Source organism: Equus przewalskii, chromosome X (assembly GCF_037783145.1).
Source record: "Equus przewalskii isolate Varuska chromosome X, EquPr2, whole genome shotgun sequence".
In the NCBI taxonomy this organism is placed as follows: Eukaryota; Metazoa; Chordata; class Mammalia; order Perissodactyla; family Equidae; genus Equus; species Equus przewalskii.
The window spans coordinates 13,138,081-13,150,818 of record NC_091863.1 but is presented as its reverse complement, the minus strand read 5'-3'; the positions used below and the strand labels follow the sequence as shown (position 1 = coordinate 13,150,818).

Here is a 12,738-nt window from a genome sequence, read left to right as displayed (position 1 = left end):
GCACCCTTCAGCATGAGACCCAACACTGTTTGCTGTTCAGAATGAGAAAAGCTAAGATAAAGGTTAGCACAGAGTTCTAGAAAACTTGTAGATGGGGAGTGATGGGCAAGGAATCAGGTTGTACTTCACAGAGGAGATGATGTGTCAGCTGAGTATCAACGAATAAGTAGGAATTAGCCAGTGAAATGCTCCAGAAGGAAACAGTAGTTTACACATAGGCATGAAGAATGAGAAAGCCTGGCAAGTTGGGAAACTCCAAGTAGTTCAGTATGGGTGGAAGGTGGAAAAGGCAGGGAGGGACAATGGGTAGAAGAGCGAGAGATAAAGCTTGTAGAGTGGACAGAAGGATATAGAGAAGGGCTTTGGTTTTAATATAGTAACGCCCCTGGATTTGTGCGGCAATGTATGGAAGAAAAGTCTAGTGCTTAGGAACATAGCTTGTGGACTCAGATTCGGATCCTAATTCTAGGCCCCAGCATTCTCTAGCTGTTGCTACCTGGAGCAAGTTGCTAACTCTCAGTAAAGTGGGAAAATAATAGTATCTCTCTCATAGAGTTACTGTGAAAATTAAATAAGGTAATTCACATAAAGATCTTAGCACAGGGCCTGACATATAACTCAATAAATGCTAAAATCAATCCACTCGGTAGATGACAAAGGTGTCACTGCAGTGTAATGGGGAAATGATGGTCTCTTCAGTAAGTGGCAATGGATCAACTGTGCATCCATATGGAAAAAAATTAATATTGACCCCTACCTCACATCATTGGCAAAAATTGAAAAAAAAATCAATTCCATACAAATCATACATCTAAATGAAAAAAGAAAAACAAAAATTTCTAGGACATAGGAGAATATCTTTATGACCTTGGAATCAGTGAAGAATTTGTTTAAGAGCAAATAGAACAGAACACAAAAAAACACTAACCATAAAGAAAATAATTGATAGGGCCAACCAGGTGGCACAGTGGTTAAGTTTACACGTTCTGCTTCTCAGCGGCCCAGGGTTCACTGGTTCGGATCCCGGGTGCAGACATGGCACCACTTGGTGAGCCATGCTGTGGTAGGCATCCCACATATAAAATAGAGGAAGATGGGCATGAATGTTAGCTCAGGGCCAGTCTTCCTCAGCAAAAAGAGGAGAATTGGCAGTAGAGCTTAGGGCTAATCTTCCTCAAAAAAAAAAAATAATAATAATTGATAAACCGGACTACATAAAAATAAGAACTTCTGCTAATTAAAAGATAACACTAAGGGAGTGAAAAGGCAAGCTACAGAGTGAGAGAAGGTATTTGCAATACCTATAGCTCACATCCACAATATATAAAGAACTCCTACAAGACAATAAAAAAAGGTACAAAGAACCTTATTGAAAAATGCGCAAAGGCCTTGAAAATTACCTTTAAGTGAATATCCAAATGGTGAAAAATATATATAAAAAGGTGCACAGTCTCACAAGCCATCAGAAGAATGCAAATTAAAACCACAATGAGATTTTTACTACCCACCCACCAGAGTAACTACAATTTAAAAGACAATACCAGTGTTGGTGAGGATATGGAGCAACCAGAACTTTCATACACCTCTGGGAGTATAAATTGGTACAACCAGTTTAGAAAACTATTACACAGTAGCTACTAAGCCAAACATATCCATCCCCTTTGATCCAGCAATTCCACTTTTAGATATATACCAAGCAGCTGTGTATACATAAGCTCATCAAAAGGCATGTAGAAAAATGTTTGTAGTAATTGCCCTGAACTGGAAACAACCCAAATGTCCATCATCAGACACATGAATCAACAAATTGTGGTATATGCACACAATGGAATTTTATTCAGCAACAAGAACAATCTACTGTATGTGCAACAACATGGAAGAATCTTATGAACATAATATTGGGTGAACAATGCTAGACACTAAAAAGTATATACTATATGACTCCACTTATATAAACTTCAAAAACAGGAAAATCTCATTGATGGAGGTGGAAGTCAGAATAGTGGTGATCTTTAGGGATCTGGACAGTGACTGGTAAAGGGCCTGAAGGGGATGTTTCAAGATACCGTAATGTTTTATTTCTTGATCTGGGTGATGGTTACATGAGTTGCCCACTTTGTGAAAAATAACCAAGCTGTACATCTATGGTCTGTGCACTTTTCTGTAAGATTGTTAAACTTTAATATAAAACTTACTGTAAAACTCAGTAACTAAATATAATCAACAGCAACCAAAAATCCAACAGCATTAAAACGTCTAAGGACAAACAGCTTGGGGTCCAGGCCCATGAAGTAATTCCAAAGTCTCAGGTTTTAGTGACTGAAAAGCTGGTCTTACTTCAAGTTTATGACCATAAATCTCAGAAGGCTCTCAACACAGCCAGGTAATCCCCCTACACTTCCTTACTGCATCCATGTTCCCTCCCTGAGACAACATTAACACCTTGCCTTCTCTCCTCATATTACCAACACCCTCTCAGCTGATGACCTCACTGTGTACTTCACAGAGAAAATAGATGTAACCGTATAAGAACACCCCACCCCACCACCATCAGTTCACCTGCCCACCTGCCCCTGCCCATATCCTCCATCTTCTCTCCAGTTCCCAAGGACGAAAGGGTGCTCTGATCCCCTCCCCTCTCAGCTTCTCAAGGACTTCCATAATTATCCAATTCTTTGTCTAGCATCATCAATTCCCCCCTCTCCGGAGAATCTAAATGTGCCTAAATACCAACGCATTTTAAGGAAATCTCCCTTGACCCTGTATTCCATTCCAGCCATGGCTCCATTTCTCCACTCCCCTTCAGAGCAAAACTCCTTACAGGAGTCGTCTGTGGTTGCTATCTCCTCTTCCACTCCTCCTGTGCTCTCTTCATCCCCTCTTATTTGGCCTTCATCTCCACCCCTCCACTTAAATGGCGCCTATCAGGGCCACTACTTGCTTACAAGTTACAAACTCAATGGTCTCATCTCAGTGTTCATCTTACTCTCAGAAGCATTTGACCACACTGACTTCTCCATTCTTGAAACATCAGGAGAAGATGTTCCTTTCAACTTTCAAAGTTGGACTGCCCTAGGCTAAGTCCTGGCTCCCTTTTCTTTACTATCTACATTGTCCCTAACTCCAAAGCTTCACCTACCATCTCTACCCTTATGTCTCACATTTACATCTCCAGCCTGCACCTCTCTCTTGAGTTCTGATCTCACACATCTAATTGTCTAAGACACAGAAGGCATCTCAAGTTAACGTGGCACAAATAGAAAACTATTGATTTCATCTCTCTACAATACAATAAAATATCCACTCTTCCACTAGCCTTACCCATTCCTGGAAATGGTATCACCTTCTATGGGTTGTTTAAGCCAAAAAACCTAGGAGTTTTCCATAACTTTTTCCTCTCATACCCTGTACCCAATCCAATTAGTAAGTCCCGTCAATTCTATTTCCAAAATGAATTCAGAATCTGACCATTTTTCACTGTCTCCATAGCTACCTCCCTAATCCTAGCCACCATCACCAGTCACACTGTCTAACTGGTCTACCAGCCTCCAGACTTGCCTCCAGAGTGACTTCACTAAAGTGTATGTCAGATCATGTCACTGCTGCAAAAACCACCCCAGCCTGTCTCAGGGCAACAGGAAGCAGCTGTCCAAGGATGAAACAGCATGCAGACCACATGGGGAATGATTATCTGGGCGGGAAGGCTATACGGGGGATATGGAGGCACCCAGACACCTTCAAAGGGAAGAAAAGGGAATGTGGGTCACTTTTAGGCTTACTTTCCCTTTGAAACTCCCCTTGGCCTTGAGCAATGCTAAAGGGAGATGCATAATGTAGTAGATGCCCCTGGTGCTCCATCCATAGCCCCTCTGCCTTCCCCAGAGGACCCCTGCAGACATTCCTGTACACACCATAGGCTCTTTGCGTCTCTCCACCTGGCCCCAGGAGCATGCTGAGCCCACACTTGGGGAAAGCCCCAGGAGCCAGGGAGTTCATGCTCCAGGTGCTACTTTCCATCAGGGAAGGGTGGAAGTTAGTGGATAAATACTCCAGCTTCCTGACCCCTCAGTAGAACACTTCCGAGGTGTGTGCTGGATCGAATCAGTTGCCCACGGTGGTAACCAGCTCACAACACGCATGAGCTTTCCCCCCTTCCCTGTGCCACTTCTCCACTCCCTCCCTGTGCTTCCCAGGATCCCCTGTCCAATAAACTACCTGCACGGAAATCCTTGTCTCTGCCTTCCCATGTTGGGAAACCCAAATTAAAACACATAATATTGTGCTTTTTCTCCCAAAGGTAATGCCTTTCATGACATCGAATGAGAAGAATGCCATGCTCAATTTACATGGACAACAGAAGAGAGAGGTCTGGACATGAAGTGTGGCGATAATGTCTTAGAAAATTTTTAAATAATAGGAGATTTAAAGTCCATCCCTAGGTATTATATTAGCCCCATTTTATTTACTTATTTATTCATGTATAAATACGCATAGAGTATAGATTCATCAACTTGTATGTACACACTAAAAATCCTCTTTTTTTCTCCATTAACCATTTATTTGTACTCCAAACAGTTAAAAGGACTTGAAAGAACTGCTTTAAATTCCGGGTACGTAACTGTCCACTGCTGCTTCTAAAGAAAGAGGGGAGAAGGGGATACATTCTACTGCAGAACTGGTTTCACTTGTATGAAATCTAATTTAAGGAGCAGTGTGTCACACACACACACACACACACACACACACACACGGGAAATGCATGCACCACTCAACAGTCTGCAAAACTTCCCTCCAGTTCTTTTGAAGTGAAATCACCACTCACCCCAACCGCACTCCCCAGATATCAGCGCTGTTGAAAGTGAAGGGCCTGTCCCCGCTGTGTGGTTTGGGGTAAAAAGGAGGCAGGATTAAAGCGCTCATTTCAAGTCCCAAAAGTAAAATACGACTTGGCCTACGGCAGTCCTAATTCTTTCCAGAACTCATCCCCGGAATTGCCCTTTTAAACAACTAGTCATTAACCCAACTCTGGGTCTTTTATAGCTGCGAAAACCGATCGCGCACATCATTTATTCATTACGCTTATTATTATTGTTATTGCAGAAAAGCAGCGAATTCCCGGGGCGGGGTTCAAAGGGGTTTGGGGGGGGGGGGCCTGTGGAAAATGTGCGAGCGGGGAGGGTTGGGGAGGAGGCTGGGCTGGGTTGCAGGGCAGAGGTGCCCGGAAATCCCCGGGGAAGGATGCCGCGAGAGCGCCCCCGCCCCGCGCGCTCCGCGGCCACCGCACACCGGCGCAGCTGCTGCAGCAACCAGGGAAGCTTCTTATGTAAGTCAGGGCCGCTGACATCACCTTCGCCTCGAGCGTCGCAGCCGGACTAGGCGCCAAAGGATCGGCGCGCCAGCCTGGTACCCCCGCCCACCGTCAGGTCGTTCCTAAAAGATTCCGCCACCACCAGATTTGGCGGACCGTGCGCCAGGGGACACTCCTGAGCGCCTTTCAGAGGGCAGATGACACAGAATGACATTTATTGGGAGCCCTAGGGTGTCGCAAGAGTGAAGTTAACGGTCAGCAAAGATGCCTGGGGTCGTCCACACGCGGGTGGATCTGTGTGACAGTACACGGTAGAGGGGAGGCCCTCGGGATTCTCGGAGGGCAGATGACACAGACAGACATTTAGTAGGAACCCCGTGCTGTTCAGGGCAGAAAAGATGCCCCGGGTCTCATCCATCTCCCCAGGGCCCGGGACACTCCTCCCTCCACACGGCCCCTCTGGGCCACAATGTTGGAGCAGAGCGCTTCAGTTCACTCCAGGAGGCGAGCGGCACCGCACTACGTCGCACACGAGTGCAAGGCACAAGTTCGGGGCTGGATGCAGCACCTGAGGTCACAGTAAAAGTGACAAAACCACCACAGCGTTGCAGAAGCCCCCAAAGGACACTCACTACTCCTTGAGACTCCCAAATATGCATGGGGGGACTATAGGGCTCGGGACTAGGCTGCTGGAAACCACCGAAGTTGCACCACCACCACCACCCCCCGCCCCGCCCGCCGGGAAGGAACAAGGAAGGCGAACTCCGAAGGCGAATGACAGAACCCTCTGCCTCCTGTGTCCCCATAAACGCTCCCTCTCAGCCTGCAGCTGCCTGCGAGTTCCAAGGCCGCCCCTTTAACTTTCTCCCGTCCGCGTCTGCAACCCTACATCGCAGTCCAGCCGGAACTCTTAACTCTTAGCACCGGGAGGGCTGGGTTGGGTCCCAGGAGAGGGAGGGATTGGGAGGCAAGAATAAGGTGCAAGCTGCAGCGGGCGCGGCGCCGCGGGGCTGGGATTGCGGCGACCGGGGAGGGCGCGAGGGTGCGGCGTAGGAGCGGAGCGCCAGGCGGGTGGACGGCGCGGGTACTCACGCACTGCCTCCTGCTTGGGGTCCAGCGTGCCGAGGACGCGCTGCACGCCGCCAAGCTTGCCCTGCAGCGCCCAGACGCGGCGGTGGGTGAGCTGGATGTCGCTCTCGAGCTCCTGGAAGAGGCTGCACGCGTGCCGGGCCACGTCCGAGAGCTGCCGGAGGACGCGGGCCAGCGCGGCGTTGCTGACTGCGCACAGGTCCAGCATGAGCAGCACGGCCGCGGCCGCCGCCGAGGACGCCTCGCCAGCCGTGGACGCCGCCTCCGGGACCCCCGCCGGGCTCTCCTCGCCTGCCGCGGGCGCCTCTCCGTGCGGCGGCTGCGCCTGGTCTGCAGCCGTGGGCAGCGGCGGCGGCGGCCCGGGAGGCGCGGGGGGCGCGCGAGGAGGATCCTCCGGCCCCGGCGCCACGGCCTCGTCCCGACGGCCGGGAGGCTGCAGGGGCGGCGGCGGCTCATTGGTGCCTCCGTTCGCGTCCTCCACCGGGCCGGGCGCCGGGCGCCGCTGACGGCACAGCCACTGCGGCTCCACGATCCGCTTGGCGAAAGGCATCCCGCGCAGCCGGGCCGCGACTTTCTGGTCTCCTCAAAGCGCCCCTTGCGAGCGGTGAAGCGGGCGCGCCCACCTGGGCGGAGAAGGGGCAGGAGCCGGGCAAAGGCGCGATCGGGCAGTCCGGATACGCAGGGGGCTCCTCCGCTCACCTGGCCTCCTCCTTTTCCACGCCCTCTCCCTAGCAAATCAGTCCAGCCGGTCCTCCTCCCGGTGCACCGTTCCCTGGGGAGGATGACAAGCGCGGGGCACAGAAATCTCGGGGTGCGCCTGGGCTCTCCTCACTTGCTTCCAACCCGGGTCGGCTGGCTCAGCTCCATCATTCCTGCGCTCGCCGCCGCCGCCGCCCTGGCCGCTGCCGCCGCCACCGCCTCTATAAATGGGCGTGTGTGTGTGTGTGTGTGTGTGTGTAGTGTGTGTGTGTCTGGGTGGGTGGGTGTGAGTGTGTGCGCGCGCCTCAGTTTGAAAGTACCCCGGCGCAGGCCTCTCCCCGCGCGCCCCTCGGCCGCTCCGGGGAGCGATTGCGCCCGGGATCTCTCTCCCTCTCTGGGCGGGGAGGAGGTTTCGGAAAGGCGCTTTGAAAACCCGGAGAGAGGAATCCGCCTCCAGCCCGGGCTCAGGAGGCGGCGCGGGGGCGGCGGAGCGGACGCAGGGCGGGGGGAGGCCTGGGCGAGGGGGCGCAGCGCCCTGTGCGGCCGCTGGGAGTCACTGGTGGCCTCGCCACTCAGGGCGCATTCCGACGCAAAGACACTTCCTCGCATCCAAGGAGTTAGGATTGAGACTGTCAGCGTGGTGGAGGCGGGGAGTCCTCAAGTTGAGGTTGGAGCTGTGGGTAGCGAACGCAGAGGCAGGAGGGTGGAGTATTGGGGATCCAGCAGATTTGGCGTGTCGGAGCAAGTTGCCTAGCCGAATTCCAGCTCTGAGCAAGTCCTTCGGGAAGGGAAAACTGGGTTGCCCTTCGAAGTGCCCGGGGCTGTGAGCGCAGTAAACTAGGCAGGGTGACGCGGCATGGGCGCATCCGCGTGCGGCCAGAGTGGCCAGGGTGCTGTTTCTACCCTTCCCAGGCATCACTCCAGCCGCCTGCGCTGGGCTGGGTCTCTATAGAATATCATGAATGAGACCCAAACCACCAATGAGCAAAACCCCCAGAAAACTGCTTGCAAACCTCCTTGACACGTTAGGTGAGATAAGCCAGATTACCTGCCTGTCACTCTTCTCTACAGATCATACACAGGGATTTTAAAGTTCTCCATCAGAGAGACGATGATTCACAGAAGAAAGGAAAGTTTTCCCCTTCAGTTAACTGGAAGGTATAATTTCTAAAAAGGCATGTATTTCGATTGCAGCAATTTGCAGGCTGGATGCTGTCAGCCTAAAACCTAAAGAAGAGTTTGGGAAATGTTAATAAAATACATGCTTTCATCCCTCCAAAAAGAATACTGTAAAAATATTTCTGATTTTAAAGCCACAAGCCAGATCTTGGGAATGCAGCCTTCATTTCATGTGTCTAAAGAGAACATGGAAAAAATATGTTTTATGGCAACTATAAAGTCCTCCAGACCTGCGGTGGGGTCTCCTCTCCTCTCTCCCCCCTTTTAGCAGGAGCCTGCACGGGGCCCCACAGTCAGCCCTTTGGATTGGCCCACACTCTGGTTATAAAGGCTTCAACAGACCCTTCTCTTATTCTACCTAAAAAAATAACACTTTTGGCGAAGGAATGCCCTTGTTCATAAAAGATCCAGGCTGGGGACTTGGGGGTAAAGGGTCATGATGTCTGCAAGGTACATATAAATGGTTCAGTAACAACAAGAAGAAGAATGATAGTAATAATGTATATGTACAAAGATAAAAAAGAAAATATGGCAAAATGTGCAAAATAGTGAGTCCAGGTAAAGAGTGTATTGGGATTCGTTGTAAATTTCTTGAAACTTTAAATTTGGTTTTGTTTCCAAATAAAAAGTGAAGAAAAGAACACTTTGGAAAGGGGTCTTTTAGGAGTTGTTCTTTAGCTCACAAATCTAAAAAGCTTAGAGCTGGCTGTTTTCAAATTTAGCTTGACTTTTTAATGTGTTCAAAATTCTGAACATGAGTTCTGCTAGATAGCCAAGCCACACACTCCTCCCTAAACATATTGAGACATAAAGAACAAGGAGGGGTATTAAAGGCATCCAGCTAGCAAGCCTTGGCGGGGTGAGTCTGCCCTGCCTCTCACTGGCCTCACCAAGCATTATCCTATTAATAGCAGCATTCAAGGGGCCAGTAGAGTGGGCCCGGCTGAACACTGACATGGACAATGAATGGTGTTGGGCTCTAACTCCTAAGGGGATCTTCGGATTATTGGCGAGTTCCTTCCGGGGGCCCGAGGGTCCCTATCCACCCAGAGAGGTGATTGAAGGGTAGGGCAGAAAAGTCCGATGGGAGGAGGAGTCCTCCTCCAGGCCCAGGAAGGGGAGGATTCCAGGGGGTCATTGAGTTCAAGAACAGGCTAGCTACCTTTGGGGTCTGCCCCAAAGTGGTCAGCAGAGACTCAAGTCAAGATTTCAAAATGATTCAAAGCACAGTTCAACTACACAAAAACAAATACACTTTTTGTCATCTCCTGGGCTCCTAATCATGTGCTAATAAAGCCATTTGGCTCAAAATAAAAAGCTTTGGTTTTGGCTTTTGATCTCTGTGTTCTCACTGCCCCCCCCCCATCCCCCACTTTTGGTATTTGAAGGAGGCTCTCCTTCAAATGAAACTAATACAAATAAAAATATTCATTGATATGGTTGTTGATGTTTGCTCGGTCCACTGTACGGTATGAATAAAGGCACCTTTAGAAAAGTGATTGTTAGACATCCGTAACACCATCTAAATAAAACTGTGTGCTAGCTATGCAAGGGCAGCTTCAAGACAACCTCCTGGACTCGCTGTACCCCTTCCAGCTTCAAGCTCCTCCTATGTGGCTTATCCTACACACACACACCCGCCCCCATACCCCTGCACACATAGTTCTTGGTTTGGCTCCAACTTTATAGAACTGAAATACTGAAATCAATAAAAGTGTAATAACCATATGTAATCATGATGGGATGTATGAATATTCTTAATGCCGACGAGTTTTCAATACATCCAGGAGCTGTGCCTTTCTTATTCAAATCCCCAATTATACCATTTTCCCATTTTCCCACAAAAAGCTCTGATGAAATCAAGGTTGATATCTGAAGCCAGATTCTTACACCTACTTATGTGTGTGTTGATCTCTCCTGATCACGTACTCCCCCTAACCCATGTACACATATTTATTACCATGAGCTTGTCGCCAGAAAGGAAAGGCAGCATTTAAAAATGGCCCCATTGCCTAATCCCTAGCAGTTATTCATGCAGCTCAAGGGCCAGCACAAGTTCCCCCTAAACCCTAATGTTCAATCAGTATAAACCTTATGCCATTGTGAAATGAATGAAATATCCTGTCTGTGTCACCACGCCCCACAGTTACACTCCTGTCTGCTGCAGCCCAGTAGGAACAAGGTCTTTGTCCAAGGAAAGAACCGGCGTTGGGAGCGCCGTAAGGCACCTCCACCCTCAGCCTGGCTAGCCTCCTGCTTCCACAGAACTGTAGTCACTTTTCCTGTAGAAACTTACAAGCAACAAAGCAGAGATCCCTGAAAGATTCTTCACCAAAAATGTTCCATTTGAAATATTCCAGCATTGATGCTACACCATCACTATTTATACTTGAAAAATATTTATTTTCTCTAAGAAATTCCAGGAGATACATGGGCTTGTTAGCATAATCATGTAATTATAGTGACTGAAGTCTCCCTTCGTCCACCCAATTGCACCCATTCCTCAACCACTTTCATTCCCTCCTAAAGGCCCTACCACTAAGTAAAAAGCTGGTAAATAAAAAATATTTTCATTTAATTTTATTAGGAAGAATTATGAGCATTCCATCCCAACCCAAGTTACCCAAACCATTTCCAGAAAAATATGTCAAGTTTACCTAAGTAAAAAGCAACAATTTGAAAGTAAATTAATATGGTTTGTCCATAAAATGTACTGGAGGTGCATTATACATGCCAAAGGAGGAAGAGCAGATTTGAGAGTGGATAGTGATGGCTGGAGAAGGAGGGAGAAGCTGTCATATTGGAGAGTCATATGGTTCACATTCAAGCAGAAAACTTTTTGGAGCTCGTGGTTATCCTATACTCAAACTGCACCCACAAATAAAGTTATAGCACAGAATAACACCTTTAGGCAAAATAAAGACTAAAGATGAAAGAGCCTTGAAACAGATGGGAAGAAGGCATACACACAGCCAGCAGGAGGATTACAGAAGATGTTACTCGCCCCATTCTCCCCCACATCAGGAGGCCACCACCTTCACGCTCCCCAATAGCTTCTCTCAACTTTTATGTTAGTTGCTGAGCTCTGAGATTCACCAACTCCTTCTCTCCTTTAGCTTTGCTGGTTCATGGGAGGAAGCCAGCAGCCCACAGTTGCATGTCATCGTGTCAGAAGGAGCATGCACTCCCAGATCCACGGTTCACAGCATAAACATTATGTCCAAAGCCTTCATGGCTTAGTTTTTGAAACTCAAAAGTCCAAGTTTTTCCAGTTCAAGAACCTTAAATTTGGCTTTGTCTACCTGTGTTCCCAGGAAACACCAGAAGAAAAAAAATTTATTAATATAACAAAATATGAAGCAGCCACCATACACGTAAGTACAGGTACATGCATATCAACAACTATCATGTGTATAGTTTTAAGGGGAAAAAAAACTATATACCACTACTGAAGGTTTTCCTTTGTTTTAGTTTGTGCTTTTCTTCCTCAAAAATCCTTTTTTAGTCTATCAAGTATGAAGGACAGGAGTTTCTCTGTGCATTTTACTGACAGGGAAACATGAGCAGAAAAGAAAAAAAATAATACTATTACACGGTTTTCCCCAAATGCCAAACGCCGTGAATCTAAAGACTGTTCCAACCAGCCTTTTTATCTTCCCTGCAAAGCACTGTTGATTACTCACATTGTTTCCAATGGGAGAAGTTTTGACTTCTTTCTTATCTTCAAACATCCTAGCCTCACATTTTACAACTGAATATAATTTTAAACACGCCAAATCTGGATCTAGTCAGAACTGCAAATACATCAAAATAACTGACAGAGTTAAAGCAGATGGTGATAGCAAACGAGGGAGTTTCATTCAGGTCTTCGGTCCTCTGGTTATGCAACAAACATTCACCTGAAGCTTTATTTACTGAGTGCAAACATTTATTGGGTGCTCAGGCCTCTGTTAGCTGCCAGGGATATAAAAGGGAAGAAGACATAAGCATTGTTCTCAAAGGGTGGAGTCTAGTAGGGTAGATAGAGATGTAAACAAATAATGGTAGTACACCACCAGCAAGCTACAACAGAGATAAGAATTAAGCGCTACTCAGAATCCCAGAGCCATTAACACTGTCTGGGGGGAATACAGACTGGAGCCGGGAGTCTAAAAGCAACACAGCCTTCAGGGTTGTTTCTTACAGCTTAGAAACAGAAAGGCTAAAGCTGAGAGGAAGCATCGCCACATGCTCAAAAGCAAAACAGAGTGGCAAAAATCGAGACACCCTCCAACCAGCTGCAAGAGAAGATATGCTTTTGACTAGAATCATTAAATGGCATTCCCAACAAGTCTTTAAAAACTCCTGAAAACCAACTGGTAGAAGAAAGAATGTGGAAATTATGTTGCCTTTTTTTTTTAAGCTGACTCGTAATTTACACTCTTTGGCAAGGCTCAGTTTATAAAGAGGAAGTGGATTTTTAA

The 12,738-nt window shown here is 47.7% G+C and overlaps 1 protein-coding gene across 2 annotated transcripts in view; it reads right to left on the bottom strand.

Annotated features, from left to right (window-relative positions):
- The window catches only part of NHS (NHS actin remodeling regulator), a 334,142-nt gene extending 327,053 nt beyond the window's left edge, over window positions 1–7,089 (bottom strand). For both annotated transcript variants that reach the window (XM_070604202.1, XM_070604204.1), the window contains exon 1: window positions 6,401–7,089. In XM_070604202.1, coding sequence (XP_070460303.1) covers window positions 6,401–6,947 — 547 coding nt within the window. In that variant the 5' untranslated portion in view covers window positions 6,948–7,089. The remainder of the gene's footprint in view (window positions 1–6,400) is intronic.
- Window positions 7,090–12,738: the final 5,649 nt, after the last annotated feature.